At 35.5% G+C, this 19343-nt stretch overlaps 7 protein-coding genes across 7 annotated transcripts; 4 read left to right on the top strand and 3 right to left on the bottom strand.

The window, feature by feature from the left end:
• Positions 1-1158: 1158 nt before the first annotated feature.
• PHYBLDRAFT_132787 (hypothetical protein) lies at positions 1159-2081 on the bottom strand (the record flags this gene model as incomplete). Its single annotated transcript, XM_018429520.1, has 4 exons — positions 1159-1238; positions 1406-1459; positions 1715-1810; positions 1938-2081. 4 exons carry the CDS (start codon positions 2079-2081, stop codon positions 1215-1217), a joined length of 318 nt encoding a protein of 105 aa, XP_018292666.1. The 3' UTR covers positions 1159-1214.
• A 369-nt stretch (positions 2082-2450) lies between these two features.
• On the top strand, positions 2451-4833 carry PHYBLDRAFT_144000 (hypothetical protein; the record flags this gene model as incomplete). Its single annotated transcript, XM_018431124.1, has 7 exons — positions 2451-2498; positions 2636-2701; positions 2967-3132; positions 3346-3568; positions 3667-3761; positions 3885-4522; positions 4618-4833. The coding sequence occupies 7 exons, from the start codon at positions 2451-2453 to the stop codon at positions 4831-4833; spliced, it is 1452 nt and encodes a 483-aa protein (XP_018292665.1).
• A 155-nt stretch (positions 4834-4988) lies between these two features.
• Positions 4989-6189, top strand: PHYBLDRAFT_61319 (hypothetical protein; the record flags this gene model as incomplete). The annotated part of the gene is made up of 5 exons (XM_018440788.1): positions 4989-5263; positions 5364-5417; positions 5518-5658; positions 5777-5898; positions 6011-6189. 5 exons carry the CDS (start codon positions 4989-4991, stop codon positions 6187-6189), a joined length of 771 nt encoding a protein of 256 aa, XP_018292664.1.
• Positions 6190-8415: 2226 nt separating this feature from the next.
• On the bottom strand, positions 8416-11323 carry PHYBLDRAFT_177333 (hypothetical protein). The gene is made up of 6 exons (XM_018437876.1): positions 11217-11323; positions 10986-11038; positions 10636-10725; positions 10392-10500; positions 9505-10145; positions 8416-9266 (listed from the first exon to the last, which is right to left on the bottom strand). Exons 1-6 carry the CDS (start codon positions 11311-11313, stop codon positions 8664-8666), a joined length of 1593 nt encoding a protein of 530 aa, XP_018292663.1. The 5' UTR covers positions 11314-11323; the 3' UTR covers positions 8416-8663.
• Positions 11324-13232: 1909 nt separating this feature from the next.
• On the top strand, positions 13233-14311 carry PHYBLDRAFT_61321 (hypothetical protein; the record flags this gene model as incomplete). Its single annotated transcript, XM_018440789.1, has 3 exons — positions 13233-13563; positions 13703-13810; positions 13962-14311. The coding sequence occupies 3 exons, from the start codon at positions 13233-13235 to the stop codon at positions 14309-14311; spliced, it is 789 nt and encodes a 262-aa protein (XP_018292662.1).
• Positions 14312-14970: 659 nt separating this feature from the next.
• PHYBLDRAFT_186477 (hypothetical protein) lies at positions 14971-16718 on the bottom strand (the record flags this gene model as incomplete). Its single annotated transcript, XM_018439252.1, has 3 exons — positions 15984-16718; positions 15287-15919; positions 14971-15160 (listed from the first exon to the last, which is right to left on the bottom strand). Exons 1-3 carry the CDS (start codon positions 16661-16663, stop codon positions 14971-14973), a joined length of 1503 nt encoding a protein of 500 aa, XP_018292661.1. The 5' UTR covers positions 16664-16718.
• A 1714-nt stretch (positions 16719-18432) lies between these two features.
• Positions 18433-19343, top strand: PHYBLDRAFT_61323 (hypothetical protein; the record flags this gene model as incomplete). Its single annotated transcript, XM_018440790.1, has 2 exons — positions 18433-18783; positions 19284-19343. 2 exons carry the CDS (start codon positions 18433-18435, stop codon positions 19341-19343), a joined length of 411 nt encoding a protein of 136 aa, XP_018292660.1.

Below are 19343 nucleotides of genomic sequence, written 5' to 3'. Positions count from 1 at the left end.
CAAGCTCAGGCTCAGCACCAGGCTCAGGCTCAAGCTCAGGCTCAAGCTCAAGCCCAAAACCAGGCACGTTTTCAGGCTCAACAGCAACACGTTCAACAGCAACACGTCCAGCAGCAACACGTCCAGCAGCAACACGTTCAACAGCAACACGTCCAGCAGCAACATGTCCAACAGCAGCAGGTCAAACAGCAGCAGGCAGCCCAGCAGCAACATGCTCAGCGTATTCAACAGGCTCAACAGCAACAGGCTCAACAGCAACAGGCTCGTCACCAGCAACAACTACAGCAACAACACCATCATCAAATGCAACAACAACAAGCTCAGCAGCAGCAGCAGCAGCAAGCTCAACAACAACAAGCTCAACAGAACCAACAAAATCAACAGAATCAACAGAATCAACAGAATCAACATGTTCAAAGACAAGCAGCTTATCAATATCCTTACCAGGATACACCTTCTTCAACCATTCCTCAGGCACAAAACTCACAGGCAAAACCTCAGCGGGATAAATGGACTTTGGATAATCACGTCTAACGTGAATATATATTATTATAAATTTTAATTTCTAATACTACTTTATCCTTCCTCACTTGTTTATTCCCTTCCCGTCTACCTTGTCTACTTCTTCTACCTCTTTTTCTTTATATTATTATTATTATCACTACTATTATTATTATTGTTGTCTTCTCCCTTTTTCTTTTCTTTTGTCTCTCCTTTCCCTTATCTAATTATCTTTTCCAGGTTGTGAAGACTGGGAAAGAGGTTTACTGCATTTGTTTATCAGGCATTTTATCTCATCCAAGTATCCCCTCATCCCTCCCACATTGGTGTAAATAAAATACAACCCGATCAGTGTGCGTGCGTTTGTGTGCGTTTGTATGTCTTTCTGTCAGTCGGTTCTGTCAGTCTGTCTGTAATCCATCTTTTCATATAAACAAATAAAAATATGCATATTCACATACATATCTACTTACATATACATATAAATGTGCTTATAATATATATATATATATATATATTCACTCGCTAATTCACACGTCTATATAGAATACCTCTTGTCTTCTTTTTCTTCATCTTCATCTTCACAATATACACTTTAGAATATGTGTCGTAAAACAAAGTAATTCTTCTCATTTCTTTCCTTCTTCCATTTAGTTTGCCTTATTTTTATTTTTATTTTTATTTTTGTTATTACTGTTATTAATAATGTCTGTTTATGCGCGCGAAGGAGGAGATACCTGTTGCATTCAAAGAAAAGAGGAACATTAAGAATTAAGAATTAAATATTAAAGAAAGTACTAATACTCTAGTATAAAGAAGAAGTAGAAGCAGATATATAGATAGAGAAGCAAAGAAAAAGAACCCAGCAATATAAAAGTCTCCCTCACAACCATAAAATGCTTACCAAAATAACACCATCACCACGTACGAACAGCATGTCAAAGTTACGGATCACAGTCTAAAATAATAAACATAATCATAGTAAGTAAACAGTGCTGTTAGTTTCTTCCAAGTATGTATTTATTTATTTATTTGTTTATTAACCATCCCCTTTTTAAATCTACTTTATTGTATCCCTATTGACTCAAGTATCCAAGCAAAAGCTCAAAATCCCAAGAATTGATATTTGTACTTATATATATATATATATATATATTAAACGTGTTGACTTTTATATACTAATCCACAATATTCTTTGTATTCGATTGCTTACCCGGACAAGTTCTTCAAAGGTATCTTCATTGACATCCACAATGGTAATTGTTTCTTCAACCTCACCCAACACCATATTCAAATGGCCATCGTATGCCTTGAAAGATAAGTAAAGAAAGAAAGAAAGTCATTTATATGTATATGTTATAGTCAATAAAAGAAGACAGATAAATAGATAAATAAAAGGTGTTGCCATCTACAATATATATTTATAAAAGACATACATGCAAGACACCGCGTAATTCGCGATCGCCTCTGAGCTTCACATAAATACGCTCATCTAAAGAAAGGCGGACAAGATCAAGGGGTTCCTCGACCGCACCAACATCAGCCACTGCAGGATTTGTAGTCGTTGTTGCGTCTGCCATTGTTAAATGTAAAGGAGAGTTTTATAGCTTATAGTTTATATATAAATTATAAGTATATATGTATGTATATATATATAATATATAATAAGAAAAAATTAAAAAATAAGACAAATTGATTATCCGCCAAGTAATGAATGCCTCTAGTACTTCCCCATATAAAAATAAAAGTCACGGTGCTCAGGGTCACTCATACAGAGTTTCGCATTCAAAAAAGAGAAGCTCTGTATTAGCATTTCTTTTAAAGAAAAGTGACTTCTTATGTTTTGTGAAGAAATAAAGACACTCCAGTTATGCTTGGCTGGCCCAGTTGTGTAAATTGTTACAAGTTTTTGTACAGAGAGAAAAAAATCAATAACAACGAAAACAACAATGGATGACCTTAGTGAAGAACATCAACGCTTGTTAACTGAATTCCAAGTGGGTTCTCCTTCTTCTTATTCTTATTTATCTTTTTTTTACTACCGTTTTTCAATTTTACCGAACTACAGTTTATAAGAACAAAAGATGGTTTTCTAATGACTTGATATCTTGTTCACTTATCAATACAAAACAAGGTCGCAATGCCAATGGATTCACAGCAGGCAATGAGAAGACTAAACGATTGTCAATGGCAGCTTCGTGTGAGCTACTCTAAATACCCTCTCCCATCACATCTCATCCTTCTATATCTTATTATTTATTTATTAATTAATTAATTAACTAGTATTATGGTTTTTATCTTTTGACTTAATAAAATAAATAACTAAAATAATATATATATATACATATATATATGTTTTATGTTATATGTATACAAGCATTATTACTCTTTTTTTTTACTTTTATAATAATTAACACATATATATATATATATTCTTTATTTTATATTTATTTATTTGGGTACAGGATGCACTCCAATCGCCTGCTACTGAAGCACCTCATGTACCTTCCTCTTCCTCTTCCTCCTCTCCTCCTACTTTACCACAATTACCTGTCAACAGAATAATGTTCATCTTACGGTGGCCAGCTCATCTTGTCTGGAGAATGACCTTGACAATACTCTCATTTGCTAGTAAAGTACCTTTCACCTTAACTACATTACGTTATGCTAAACTATAGTAAATGGTTAAAAATGCTTTTATACTTAACAAAAAATTATGCCAAGTGTGCCAAACACACACACAAACACACAAACACACGCACACTTTACTCACACACAAACATCTTTATTTTGTTTGCGTTTTATTGCTTTTTCTTCTTATGGGAATAAAAAATAAATAAATAGACCGTCTTATACCTCGCCACACTTTAAGTTCTCCTCCACGAAACGATCCTCGCTCTGCTGCTACCAATTTATTGCGTTGTTTTGAAAAGAAATATGGAGAAATACATGTCCCTTTTTATCAAGGAAGCTACTCACAGGCACTTCTCACAGCCCAGCGGGATCTTCAATTTGTCTTGGTGATTCTCTTTAGTGACGAGCATGATGACACTGATTCATTTTGCAGGTAACTACTTATTGTTAATATGCATATATAAAAGGATCATAGTTGACATAATATTGAGAGTAATGTTGTTTAATTATTATGATTACTATGTTTGTTAGAAATACTCTCACTTCTGAGCATCTGATAGACACCCTTCAGCGTATGGATTTTCTGGTTTGGGCTGGCAATGTATCTGATCCAGAAGCATTTCAAGGTAAACCTAATCTCATCTAAATACAAATTTTAGCTGTATATATATTACACACACAAATGTGTGTTTGTCTGTGGATCAATCTATATGTGTGTCTGTACTAACACACAAAAACAAACGAACTAGTGAGTGCTGTACTTCAGGCAACAACATATCCATTCCTTGCTGCACTTTCATTTCCAGCTCCAAGCAACAACAATAACAACGGTAGCAATAACAACAGCAATAACAACAGTACTAGTAGCAGCAGCAGCAGTAGCAGCGGCACTGGTAATAATAATGACATTTCAACACCTCCAAAGTTGAATGTAGTAGACCGGATGGAAGGAGCCATAACTCCAGAAGATGTGGTGCGTCGACTGAGTGTAGTCCATGAGCGACACGTACCTATGTATACACGGCTCAGAGCCGAGAGGGATCGTGTGGCACTCGAACGCCAATTGAGACAAGAACAAGAACGTGCTTATAAAGAAAGTCTTTGGGCCGATCAGGAAAAGGAACGTAAGGCACGTGCGGAACAAGAGGATTTGATGGCTGCAGAAGAAGAGGCGCGCGCGAATGCAGCACGAGAAGAGGAAGCACGGCGCACTCTTGAAGAAAAGAAGATCCAATACCTGCACTATCTCTACAGCCGGCTTGACCCTGAACCTGAACCTGAACCTAAGCAAGCACAAGACAAACAAGCTTCTGTCACAAAGATCCGTTTCAAAATTATTGATGGTACCACGGTTTCCCGTAACTTTAGAGGCGATGTCTCTATAGAAGTAAGTATTTACCATTATCTCCCACATATATATATATGTGTGTGTCGATGTAGATTGTATTTCATAGTTCTTACAGCTAATCCATTTTCGTCAAGGCATTGTATCAGTTTGTGGCTGTCTACCCTCTCATCCAACGTCATGAACCTGTCATTGACACTGACAAACCAAGAGAGTACGACCACGTGTATGACTTTACGATTCTTTCAAATTATCCACGCATTATCTATCCACCTTCAGACCGTTTGATCAGCGACGAAGACCGACTGTGGCCCAGTGCAACCCTCATGGTTGAACCTTCGGAGAGTTTGTAATATATAATATAATATATACATATATATAAAATAATTCAACCGAAATCAAAGTTGTGTAATCAATATTCTGTTTTTTTTTATATACATACAATTTTTCACTTTTCTTCTTCTTATTTTTTTTTTCTTTATTAAATAATAAGAATATAATTATTCAAATGAGCTCCCCTGTTATTATTATTACCGGTGCTTCCCGTGGAATCGGTCGCTCAGCAACCTTTTTGGCATTGTCAAAGTTTAATGCTCGTGTGGTTGCTGTTGCCCGCGACGAAAGCAGACTCATTGCACTAAAGTTGGAGGCACAGGCGATGGGAAAAGCAGACAACCTTATTACTGTGACTGGCGATGTTACCAACGAAACCACTAATAGCAATGCTGTCGATCAGGCATTGTCAACTTGGGGTCAATTAGATGCTATCATTGCTAATGCTGGGTAATTGATATATACATAAATAAATATAAAATGAGAAAAAAAATGCATAAATTGTGTTTGTATATATATATTGAAATTTTGTAATTTTTGTGCAATTTAGTGTTCTTGAGCCTGTGGATACTATTGCAAACGGATCTCTTGAAGTGTTTAAGCAGTAAGTTTCATTTTGTGGCTGTTGATTATATCGACTGAAATTTATAGCAAAATATTCAAATCTCACTTTCTTTTTTCTTTCTCTTTCTCTCTTTGTATAGCTTGTTTGATGTCAACTTTTTCTCTATTATCGATCTCTGTCAGAAAGCCCTTCCTCACCTTCGCAAGACAAAGGGTTCCATTATTATGGTTTCCTCCGGAGCTGCATTAAAGGGTTATCGCGCCTGGGGTGCTTATGGCTCGTAAGTTTAGTTCACACCATTACTTTCTTTTGATATATTTTCTTGGATATGAATTACGTAAATATAAACTAAATTTTTCATATCATATATTATTTTTATTATCACTTATATATATTAGCTCCAAGGCTGCATTGAACCATTTGACCAACACTCTTTCTGTCGAAGAGCCTGATGTTACTACAATTGCCATTCGCCCTGGTGTGGTCGATACCGAGATGCAGGGTTTGTTACGTTCAATTGGTAAGCTATTATATAATAGAAATAAGAAGAAGGGTCAAAAGACTAGCAAGAGAAAATTAGTTAATTTATTGCTATTACGATCACTGATAATAATAAAAATAATACTATTCAGGCAAGGACACAATGGAAGGTGATTATCAAAAGTTTGTTGACCTCTACGAGGCCGGTAAGCTCATTAAGCCCGAACAACCTGCTCATGTCTTGGCTGCTCTTGCTGCAAAAGCACCAAAGGAACTCTCTGGTCGCTTCATTAGCTGGGATGAAGATATCTTGGCTGAATATCGTTCTTAAATTGATAGTCTTATTATAATAACTTAAAACATTATATATATATATATATATATATATATGTATATATAGATTATATGCAACAACAACAACAGCTTATAATAATAATACCTCAAATAGATATTCATTTTCTTATTACTTTACTAATAGAGTGTTGAATTTTATCTCATCAACATTTGGTCTTTACCAAAACTACCTTTTCATTAAGAACGTTAGAAAGTGGGCAGGATAAAAGTGTGTGTGTATATATATTTACTTTTAGTAATAATAGCAATACTGAAACTGTATTCAACTTCAACGCATAATTATTGATTGTACATTGAAAAAGGATCATTTTGATCCAAATGGCAAACTAAATACCAAAAGTCGACAATAAATCCAAACCGGCTAAGCAACTATTTTCTGTTGGTGTAATTAACCTAGTAGCACATGTGTAGATCCATCATTTAAAGGTTGTTTCAAATTGATTGCTCTAATATTGATCGAACCATCCTATTTTTCACTCTAAAAACGCATTTACTAATGAAGAGCTGGCTATTTGCACCAAAAAGTCCATTTTCGATACCCATTTTTCCTCAGAGCAACATCTGAAAAAAAATTGAAAATTTTTATTTATTTTTTCTACTAAGTAAAGTTGTGTCAAATGTTAATTGATACCGGTCAGTGCTTGTTTGACCAAAAACAGGTCAATATTTATAGAGATATCAATAGGTTTAAAAATGCCAATATCGATATTTCCACCACCAAAAGAGGTTATTTTAAATATCCGACATTATAAATGTGTGGGCCAAAGATCACTCTCACTGTGCAATGCCAATCTCGTTAATCATTTGGCCCGAAGAATTATCAAGACAATAAGCTGATAATAAATTAAGTAAAAGGAAATTGTGGTGTATTTTTCGAAAATTTTATGGCCTTTATTTCGGGCTATACTGGGTCTATTATATCATTAAGTATATATACTCTAAGTAGGACTGGAACCCAGGTTGGTTGGTATAAACACTGTGGCAAGATTGATTTTTGGGACACACATTTTACCATCGTATTTTAAAAAAGGCCTTTTATTTAATTGGTGAATATAGCAATATTGCCTTTTTTATATACTTCTTTACAAATACTGTCTCTGAGAGCTATTGATATCTCGCTTAATATCCCGCTCTCGAAGGTAATATAAGTACTGACCAACCTGTATTTTCTTTTTACACAAATTTACTTAGTAGATTAGAGAGAAAATTTTTCTGCCTTTTTTCAAATGTTCGTCTGAGCAAAAGTGGGTGTCGAAAATGGACTTTTGGTGTAAATAGGCCAATCTTTAGTGCTTAATGATTTTTAAGAGTGAAAATGTAAGCCTATTTCGCTAATTCTTAATTGATCCAAATCAAAGTGTGCTGAAAACGTGGATTTTAATGGTTCTCACTAGGTTACTTAAATCTATAAGGACTATTAGCTTTACTGATTTTGATCTGTAATTGATTATATATGCTATTTGGATCAAAATAATCATATTTGGTAAACAAAGATTGATCCCAATGATAAATATGAAAGGTGTATTGTAAATAGACGTTTTTTTTTAGTAGGAGGCATAAAGAGTACTATTTGTGCTGTATGTCAGTGATATATCAAGACTGGTTATGTAATTGACGTACCTTTGACAATTCATCAGCTCTGTTCAGACGTAATTAGGCACTGACTTTGACTGAATTAAAAGTGTAATTAGACTCTTTTCTGTTTGAGCCCTTAGTAGTAGCTCCTCTGTGTACTTCGATTTAGATATACATACAAAATGAATCTTTAAGTATATTCTCAAAGATGTAATAAAATTCGTTTAAAGTGCTGTCAGGTTATATAAATATGTTTTAATCATTTAGCAAAAATGCTTTCAGAAAGTGTTCAAGATCCTTTGGCAGTCCTTTTAATTTGGTAAAACATGCTAAAGGCTTCACTACCACATTTTTTGTATATAAGTCATTCTGACATAAGCTTGACACTTTGGGACCCAAACACCACTAGATATTTAATACATGCACTTTACCTTTCTTTCAAAAGGCTATAAGTATATATATATATATATATTGGTATGCTTTTAGAGACAAATTATAATAAAACAATTAAAGAGGTTATATTCTTGACTTGACAGAATCTAGGTTATAATGACAATTCAATGTTGTCCTGTATATACATATATATATATACATATATGTGTGTGTATGAAACTTGGGCATCCTTTTTGTTGAATAAAATAATAATAATAGAGCTGTGCGTTTTCATTGAAGAAATTATGAGGGAATTTGTATGTATGTGTGTGTGTGTGTGTGTGTGTGTGTAAATATATATATGTATATGTATATATTATCTTTATCCATTTTTTTGGTTCTTTATACAACTACTCTTTTCTTTTTCTTTGATTCTTTCTTTTATTCTCTCTCCATTCTCCTTCTTCTTTGTCTTTTGTGTATATATTTTTATGTATATTTCCTTTATCGGCTCTGGACCAAATCATCAATCTTCATGATCATCTTGACGGTCTCTGCGGCCAATTCAATTGCGCTGGTGCTGACCAACAAGGGCTGGATGACATTCTCATCAAGAATGTTTGTGATAGTTCCCTTCTTGACATTGATACCAGCAGTGACCTCACCGTGGGCGTGCTTGTTTCTCAACTCAGTAACAATACCAATGGGGTTCAAACCTGCGTTCTCAGCAAGAGTGGTAGGAATAACCTCGAGAGATTCGGCAAAGGCGTGGAAGCAGTACTGCTCCATACCAGTCAAGGTCTTTGCGAACTTCATCAATCTCTGGGAAACTTCGATTTCAGGGGCTCCGCCACCAGCAATCAAGGCCTTCTTCTTGACCAAACAACGGATGACACACAAGGCATCGTGGAGAGAACGGTGAGACTCCTCCAAAACCAAGGAGTTGGCACCACGGCATACAACAGACACAGTCTTGCCGGCGTGCTTCATACCGGTAACCTTGACAATGCGAGATCCTGCTGAATCAGCCTCCTCTACCAGATCAGCATAACCCAACTTGTCCTCAGTGAAAGATTCGACATCAGCAACGGGTCTGCAGCCGAGAGACTAAATTAATATAAGGAATCAAGTTAATACAAGTAGCCAATATATACATATATAATGCGTGTTTCTCCAAGGTCTTAAGAAATGGTCCGGTATTAAATATTCTTTTTTTAAACAAAGAAAAAGAAAACGAAGGAGAGAATTTTTTCTCACAAACCATATATCTTGTCTATTTCTTTTATACCCATATCTCTCTATATATCTCTTAAAATGCTAATACTTTTGTTTTTTTTTTGTTTACCTTGGCAAGGAATTCAACCTCATCACGCTCGATATCCTTAATGACCATAATCTTGAGCTTGGCCAAGAAGTGAAGAGAAAGTTCATTGACAGCATCACGCAAAATTGACTTTTGGATCAAAAGCACGTTGCAGCCAGACTTCTTGATCTTCTTGCACATATTGAGCAAGTACTGACGCTCCTCCTTGAGGATCTTGTCCATCTGGCGATAGTCATTGACGACAATCTGGTTCTCCATGTCGGGCTTAGGGGGGGAGAGCTGGAACTGAATGAGACCGATCTTGGCCTTTTCGACACGAGTGGGTCCACCAGCAGACTTTACGACATTCTGGTTCATAACCACACCGTCTACAAGTTCGGTGTCGTCAATGGTACCTCCGACCTTCTTGACAATGCGGACATCGTTGAGGTTAACATTGTTTGTCACAGTAGGATCAATAACACGGATAACGGCATCGACGGCAATAGGAGCCAACAAGCTCGAGTACTGGGACACAATCTTGGAGTTCAGGGAGGTCGAAGCGGCTCTCAAGAGAGATTCACGATCGGCAAGGTTGACGGGTGTGGACATCTCGGTCAAGAATTCGACAGACTTTTGTGCAGCACGCTGGAAAGACTCAGCAATGGTTGTGGGGTGAATACCTAGACAAAGCAATATATAAAAACAAAGGTAGGTAGATAGGAAAATGAAAGTCAGTACATAAATATATACACGTGTGTAATTAAACATCAAGAGACGCGTTGTAACTTGTTCTTCTTTTTGGATTTTCTCTGCATTAACCCTCCTTCCTTCCAAACCTCGACTCAAATTCTTTACTACCAATCCTCACTATTTTTTTTTTCCTTTTTTTCAATCTTCTACTATATATTTCTTTCCTATCTTCTTACCCTTGTTGAGCAACTTCTCGGCAGCAGACAGCATAGAACTGCAAAGAACGACAACAGAGGTGGTACCGTCACCAGCCTCGACATCCTGAGCAGCAGACAAATCGACCAACTGTGGGTGTGGAGTTTTGTTTTTAATAGTAATAATAAATAAGTATATAAAGATACGATTAGAATATTTTTCCAACAAAAGAAAATGACGATCACTTGATGCTTAAATCAAATGTCATGTCAAGTCAATCTTTACCATCTTGGCAGCAGGATGAAGAACGGCCATGTGCTTGAGAATAGTAGCACCATCGTTGGTAATCACAACCTCACCACCTCCAGTTTGGATCTAAGCATGCCAATTGACATTCGAATCTTTCGTGAGTTTCCTGTTTCTTTTATTCATATTTCATCTCATCTCTCATCTTATTTCATTTCATATCTCGATTCATTGGTTGTAACAACACAGTCCGAAACAAATAAACAAAAAAGCAAACAGACAACAGTAATGACAATTATCAAGTGCTATACAGATGTGTACAGCTTTGATTCTTTCCTGCTACTTCTTTTTTTTTTTAAAATTTTAATTTTTTTATTTTATTTCTTTACCATCTTGTCCATTCCACGAGGACCCAATGAAGTACGGATCGCGTCACCTACGGCTATAGGTTTTTATAGAAAGGGAAGAAGTAAGAATAACGAGATGATGAGTATTTATTTTTCTATCTTTTTTTTTCCTTTTTATTTATTTATTTACGTGTCAAAATTGAGCACATAGATAATTATTTGTATGTATGTGTGTAGGTACATAATTAATTATTATTTGTATATCATTATTACCTTTGGCAGCGATGATGTTGCTCATCCGTACCTCCATGGGCTTGCCCTTATCTTGGAAACTCTTGTTGTTGGCAGTGGGTCTAGCTACGTCAGTCATGATGATGATGATGAAGATGCGATGAAGATGAATTTCCCCGCCACCACTCACTACAAAAAAAAATTGAGCGGGCTCGTGTGGCCCTCAAATTTTACTTTTTATTTTTTATACGTCATCCGCTCCCAGTCCCCCCTTCCTTCCTTCTTTCCTTCCTTCCTCGTGGTAGCTTAACCCTCCGCTCTTCTGTCTCAAATTTATATGTATTTTTATATATAAGGTTTTTTATTTTATTTTATTTTATTTTATTTTTATGGTGGCATATGAACAAGAGAAGAAGTGAACCTCTTTTTGATATTATTTTTGTATTTTATTTTAAAGTAGTAATAATAATGATACAAAGAGATAACGCGTAACAGGAATTAGTGTTAAAATGGGCGCGTTGACATAAAATATATGTGTTTTAACAAAAATCATTCATATTTTCAGATTTATCTTTGAAAAAAAAAAAAATAGACATGACATTGATGTAAAATCTGTCAAAATTAATAATACAAATAATATAAATAAAAAAAAATTAAAGAAAATAAAATAAAATAAAAATATCGCAGAGCGCAGTCATGTTTTTGGTTTATTTTATTTTTTATTTTTTTGAAAATGAAATATAGTCGCCTTGTTCACTGTAATCAAAACGCGTGCTTCGCATTCATTCAGCAGTTACTGAATAATAATAAAGATAAACAAGGCTTGTATTTTGTTATTTGGAATCCTCGTGTAAGAATAATGGAAAACGTATGCCACGTTTTTATTTTTGCTTTTTTTTATTATTATTTTTGGGTTGTTTCACCAATTTTGCATGCTTTTGGACTTTTTTTTTTATAAAATAATTTCTCAATCTCAAGTAGAAGTACTGTAATAGGGGGGCTTCAAATCAATATTTAGACAAGTTAAGTTTCATGCACTTCCCTTTGAATCTTCACTATATATATATTGAAGCTATTATTCGACATGAAAGAAAATATCCAACACTCGAATCGTAACTTTTAGATCTTAAGAGGTATAATTTCCTTTAATATAAGAAATACAGTATCGATAAAATAACAACAAGAACAACAACAACAACAACAACAACAAAAAGGGGGAGGGGGATTAGATATTTGGATGTCAAGACTCTTATCTTATTCCTTGGATTTAGTTCAACCAATTACATTTTGGATTTTAAAAATGAAAATAAAAGGTCTGTAACTGAGAAAACTTGGTTGAAACCCCCTTTTCATATTTCAGTGTACTTTTCAAAAAAAAAACAATCAAGGAAAATATTAGTAGCAAGTTTCTGCTATTCTTTTTAAAGACGTTTCTTATTTTATTTTATTTAAATTCTTCTTTTCCAAATATTATTTTTTTAATTTAGAAAACCAAACAAAAGAAAGATGCTCTTATATGTACAAATTTTGAATGTACAATTCAATTGAATACAAGTTATATAAAGGAAAACTACATTTAAATATTTAATAATTTGTTTTAGGAAAAAGCCTTGTGCTATATTGATGATCAAGTGTGGTGTTTCAATTGGCTAAAAAAACGAATGAATCATTTTCTGTAATCAACAGAATCTTTTATATGGCTAGATATATTATAATCGTTATCTTTTAACATGCACACAAATAATTACCAGCTTTCTGTTTGGTCAATTTGTCTAGTTTGTCATGATAATTCATTAAATAGAAAATGGCTGTGAGTGGGCCTCCTCTAGCTTGTAATTAATTGTCATGGGCTACTCGCCAATAAAACTAAAATGCTTCGATATCCCTCATACAAAAAGTATATATTTAGAGTTCCTCCCGGTTGAGTCAAAGAGATGAAGCACAAGAAATAATTAGCATTATTTAGCTAGTTAGTTACTTTGAAAGAAAGTATAAAAAGGGGTGAAAGATGTTAAATGAACCAACAAAGTATTCTTTTTATTCCCCCTTCTACTTCCAATGGCTACCAAAGACAACTGGTCTTCCGATCTATATTCTACAAATGCCTCATTTGTTCCCAAACTTGGATCAATTATATTAGGCATGCTCGATGCTAAACCTTCTGAGCACATACTTGATCTTGGCTGTGGCGATGGAATTCTCACTGCTTCTCTTGGCGATCAATGTGCCTCTGTTGTGGGAGTTGACTTTAGCTCGGACATGATCGAACATGCAATCAGTAGCAACAAGCATAACAATATCAAGTACTGTGTTGTCGACGGTCACTATCTTCCGGAATGGTTTGACAAATCCAATCAATCGTCTTTTGATGCAGTTTTTTCTAATGCAGGTCAGTTGATAATGTTACACGCTTGATTAATAATAACAATATTACTATAACACTATCCATGTGTGTGTGCGCTTGTCTAGTTGATTGTGATTTCATAACATTTAAAAGTACTTTATTTCTTTCTTCTTTTATTGTATAGCCCTTCATTGGCTCAAGGAACCTGTCAAGGCTATTAATGGGATGCACCATGTTCTCAAGCCTAATGGGCGTGCAGTTTTGGAGTTTGGGGGACACATGAATGTTGGAGGTAAATATATACCTATATATAATAACAATTTCTCTCTGTGTACACCTATTTCCAAGCCTTTGGTAAACTTTTCTATTAAAGAAAAAGTCTTCCTTTGTACTCACAAAATATTGTACTATACACCTTCTTTAACTTTATGACTATATTATAGAAATCCACACTGCTTTGATTACTGCTTTGAGTAAACGGGGTTTTGACGGCAAAGCTCTTTCACCATGGTTTTTCCCATCTGCCGAGTATTATTCTGATCTTCTGGAGCAGAATGGATTTGATGTTGCTACGTGCGAGTTAGTGCCTCGTATTACCCAGTTGGACACAGATATTAAGGGTTGGATCAACACGTTTGGATTCTCGTTCTTTAAGGATCTGACCGATGTCGAAAAGGGCCAAATAATTGATGAAGTGGTCGAACACTTGCGACCAGGCTATCAACGTGAAGATGGCAAATGGTTTGTGATGTATGTCCGTTTGCGAGTAATTGCTCACAAGAGATCCATTTGAATACAAACATACTACAGTCTTTCACAAATGATATGGTAAATTTTTATTTGATTTGTTTTAATAAAAGAATAAAGTTTATTATTAAGATTTGCTTTTTGTAAATGCTGAGCCATTTTAATGATCAAAAAATGGAGAAAGAGAAAAGATGAATGGTGCGATTATGTTTCATTTCTTTTATTCTTTTTGTACAAAAAGTCCAGAGTAAATTTTATTTTTCAAATTAAAAAATTAAAATTTTGAAAAACAAATATATATATAATTATTTATTATTATTAATAAAAATCGACAGTTCTTTTAAAAATTGAAACATATTTTGAGAATGAAGATACACTACGACAAATAGGGGCGGTTTTTTGTATTTGTGACTTTGTTTTTGGCCTATAATAATTAAAAAATCACCAAAAATCCAATTTGAAACTAGAAAATCTCTGTTTTTTGAAAAGGTTGACAAAAAGCAGATTGACCATCTAAAATTAAATCTCCTGATAGACAAAAGTACATTTTAACTACAGACTTTACATTTTTAGTAAATGTAGATTGCAATTGATGACTATTAAAAGTCAGAGGTAAAAGAGAGAAAAATATCTAAACTTTTTGCTGGGAGGATAAAATATGTTAAGACAATTTGAAAAAAAATAATGTATTACAAGAAAAAAAAATTATAAGTCTGCAAGAGAACCAAGTGACAGTTTTGGGCCGCGGTTAAGCTCTGGCCACACTACATATGTTGTTGCTGCTGTTGTTATTGTGTTTATAGTCGTGTCCGACTTCACCAAACCAACTAATTCTTTGACATCTGCCAGGTGAACTACCATTGGCTTCATTTGCCCATTGTTGATGACTGGTATACTATTTACCAAACGAACTGCATAAACATTGACAAGGACAAGCGGCCACCTCTTGTTGTTGAGCTTGTGCTCAAAGAAAACGACGACCTTCCCAAAGAAATCCTTGTAGACTGGAGAGTAGCTTTACCCAATGTTGCGGTTCTCATCAACCTGAACCTGAAGTCTGACGTTATGTGCCTCTCTTACACAATTATGGTCGAGTGCAGAGTCAATAACACAACCATTTACAAATGCCTTACGGCTTGTTTTAATGGCTGCTCCAATCATACTACACTCTTCCCCCTTTGATTCGTAGAACTTTTGAAGAAGCTCTGGAAGACAAGAAATGCCTCCAAAACTATCAACAATCGTTCTGTTCCTCAAAGGCCCCCAGAACTCAATGTCAGAATCAGTACCAACATTACTACCTTCTCGGTCAATTGGCCAACCAGCAGAGGGATCGTCATACTGAAGGAGAGTTGTTGCTGTTACTGTTGCTGTTGTCGTTATTGAATTTTCAACTCTCATCTGTCGAATCTGTGTCAAGCCAAGCATGATGTTGCCAGCGTTGATTCCAATTGCCGAATTACTCTTTATTGCTCGCGAGTATTCCCCAATCGTCCTCTCGACAGATCGTGCACTATACGCTCTGGGGGGACCATACGCTTCTATCATTGCGGGATAGTGCTGCAGGAGGTGCTGGTTGATCGTAAAGACCTTGAGCTGGACCTCTCCTTTAGCTAGCGAGGCTTCCAGATACGCATTCCATGCGACGAGATTTCTAAAAAAAAAGATAAGTTAACACAAGTTATAAAATAATAATATTAATTATAATTAAAGCTTACGTTTTGATCAAGGTTTTCTCCTCTGCTGATAACTCCCAGCTCATGAGTAGGTTGCATGTCTGCACCAGGTCAAGCAATGCCTTACGGGCAGCTTGGTCACGGACACGCTCTGCCACAAGCGTGGGGATAACAAACAAGATGAAGTCAGCCCAGTCCACAGCCCGGAAGTACCCTGATCTTGTTGCGATGTTGATCCATGCACCGTGGAAAGATGTCGGAATACTTCTTCTGGTTGACACCATGGCAGTACCAATTTCTTTCTGAGCAGCAAGGGAGAGAGAGAGAGGATGATCTTTTCCATACTTGCCACACACGAGCCCCCAGACCTGTTTGCCAATGCCGTGGCAAATGCCGTGCATTTCATCCAATGCAAAGAAGAACGGACCAGAGAAGGAATCCAGTAAGGAGAAGGGAGATTGGCCAGTTAACCCTTTTTTGCTGGATGAGGCCACCTCATCAAAGTGCTTGAAACTTTCCGGTGTGCGCATGGTGATGGCAGATGACATTCGGAAATATTGGCCATGGCCAGGAGATTGACCCACAACGTGGCAGATGCGGCAGCCATCCTTACTCATATGGCCCACATGACAAGCCATCTTTCCCAGAGCTGGGATGTCGCCAGTTGTCATTAGTACATGGACTTTTGCACTAATATCTCCAGATGGTGTCTTCACAACCATTCCACCGGCTTGGAGAATCCGAAGTTCTTTCAGAACAGGCTCCAGGAATGACCAGAAGTCGGCGGGTGCTTTGGGACCAGGGATGATCGCGACTTGGATCATACGGCTGCGCTCGTAGCGGATCATTGGGGGAAGGTTGAGGTTGGTAACGTGGACAATGGTTACCGAACCCGGAACACTATGGGGAGCAAACCCATCAACAGACAGCGAAATGGCAATGTCGTTTTCACCCGAGAAAAGATGCTTCTTTGACTGGTATGCCTGTCCGTCAAAGACATCGGAAATGCTGCCATCAGCCTTTTGCGTATGATGGTGGCGATACAACATCTCTTTTCTGGTGCGGTCGTTGGCCAAAGCAACTGCAAGCTGTCTACCCAGAGGAAGCTGTATCATTGTGCTGGCAGGAATTGGATTCTCACCAGCGATGTGATCGAACAATGATTTGCAATAAACATGCAAACATGCTTAAGAGGGTTGGTATAGATTTCACCAGATGCCATCAAAATTGGGCATCCATTGCAAGAGTCAGTCATCTCTGGAAAGACCGTCAAAGGAGGCAATTGTAAGTAACTATCCACTGCAGTGTAAAGTAGTATATTTAATATTGGAAGTATATGATGTATTTGACTGTTTATAACCAATAAAAATGATGTATAAAATGTAATGTCTATCATAACAGCCAATAAAAGTGATATATAAAATGTAATTGTGTAGTGTAATAACCAATAAAAACGATAAATAAAAAATATATCCATTTGAGAAACCAATAAAAATGTATTTTTATAAAATACACTACAGTGCAATTATGTCTTATCCAATAAAAACAATGATTAAGCAAGAAATATTTAAAAGAATCTAAATTAAAAGAACAATGAATTAGTAGTAACCAATGGCATATAATATTTCAACTATACTTAAAGAAGTTTTGTCCAATTGAAAGACAAATATTAGCAAAAGAAAAGGTTATCAATATATTAATAGAATCTTAAAACTACCGGTAAGCGGAGATGTATTAAAATGCACATGAACTCAGGGTTGGAAAAAAGGGGGGAGGACACAAAACGCGCCCTGGCTTCCCCTCCGGAACCACCTGTGAAACCACCTCTAAAACTCCTATTTTTTTTGGCGTAGTGTATATATAGCTCATTCTCATTATTATTCTTTTTGAAATCTTGCCTGCTTGGGAAATGTAATTACAAGAACCTATTGCTTATTACAAAAGAAAAGAAAAAGGTTGAAAATAAGCCAAATAAGGTGAATAACCAAATTAATATCTGTATCTATATCTATATATATTTATGCTTTCAACTCTAACGCAGATTTTTAAACGCACAAAATAATAATAATTAGTAAAGAGCTAGAATCAATTGGATTTTAAGATGCCTATACATATTGTGAGAAAAGAAGTTGTAGAGAGAGTGTGTGTGTGTGAATGTGCTTGTGCTTGTGCTTGTAGATGTAGTGTAATATTTTGTAGTAAGAAAAAAATAGTAAATTTATCACACGCACACCCACACATTTGTATATAAAAGCATATAAATGTACAAGTACCTAGTTTATCTGCCTTTCTCCTTTATCCCAAACATCACACCATACAACATATACCACACAGACAAACATAACCTTTTTTAATTTTAATTTTAATTTTAATTTTAAATTTCATCTTATTTTATTTTTACATTTCTTTAAACGTAAACTTCTTTACAGCTATATATACATATTTTACTTACTGTTACAGTACACAAATCAACCCAAAAGTACAAAAGAATATGTCTTTTTCAAAATTCTGTCAGTCTGCAAAGGATACTTTCCAACGTAAAGGGCGTAAATCGAGTAAGAGCGAATCTTGCAAATCGGTTCGTTTTCAGAGCGAGTCCGGAGCGGTGTTTTACACACACAGCAGCGAAGACTATGACAGACGATCTTCATTCTCAACAATGCTCGATGAACAATCAGAACCTGAATTGGTAGCAGAGATGTTAAAACATGCTGCATGTGGTGATCAGCTGTCGGAAATGACACAGCAAGATGAAGAAGCATTTGTATTAAAGCTGGATGAAGAAGTCATTCGCAACACGCTTGTCAATCGAAAACAAGGCTACCACAGTATTGCTGCCCTAGTCAGTTACAGGTCTAACTTTTAAAAGCAAAGAAGAAAATACCGGAAAAAGGGAAAGGGGAATAATCTTTACCATGTATCATTTCTTACTATCATTATTACTATTAGTTGCTGCTACTATTCCTGTTGTTATTTTTCTTTTCTTTTTTTTGCCTTTCTTGAATCTTGTATTTCCTTACTGTGAATCTATCCACCCTTTTTCCCATTCACTTGCTCATCACTCCCTCACTAACCTATATACACATACACATTTATATATACAAATCTACACTCTTTCTTATACTTACACTTACATTTACATTTACATTTACATTTACATTTACACTTACACTTACACTTACACTTACACTTGCGCTTACAATTATACTTACAATAAACTTATATAAATATATTACACAACATAATTTTTAAAAAAAAACGTATGTTATAGATGTTCCTGTTTCAATTGATTAATTAATTAATTATTATTAATGATATTGCTATTATTATTATTGGTATTAGTATCATTATTATCTTGTATATCGATGTGTTCTTGAGGTAGGGCGAGTAGAAGAAGTTTAA

Source organism: Phycomyces blakesleeanus, assembly GCF_001638985.1.
Source record: "Phycomyces blakesleeanus NRRL 1555(-) unplaced genomic scaffold PHYBLscaffold_8, whole genome shotgun sequence".
In the NCBI taxonomy this organism is placed as follows: domain Eukaryota; kingdom Fungi; phylum Mucoromycota; class Mucoromycetes; order Mucorales; family Phycomycetaceae; genus Phycomyces; species Phycomyces blakesleeanus.
This window is presented reverse-complemented; position numbering and strand designations above follow the sequence as displayed.

Bases quoted from the DNA above. Each gene is read 5' to 3' on its own strand.
- PHYBLDRAFT_177333 (XM_018437876.1), bottom strand. From the start codon at position 11,313: ATGACTGACGTAGCTAGACCCACTGCCAACAACAAGAGTTTCCAAGAT. The intron at 11,039-11,216 runs GTAATAATGATA...AAAAACCTATAG, and splicing joins CAACATCATCGCTGCCAAAG to CCGTAGGTGACGCGATCCGT. The intron at 10,726-10,985 runs GTAAAGAAATAA...TGGCATGCTTAG, and splicing joins CTCGTGGAATGGACAAGATG to ATCCAAACTGGAGGTGGTGA.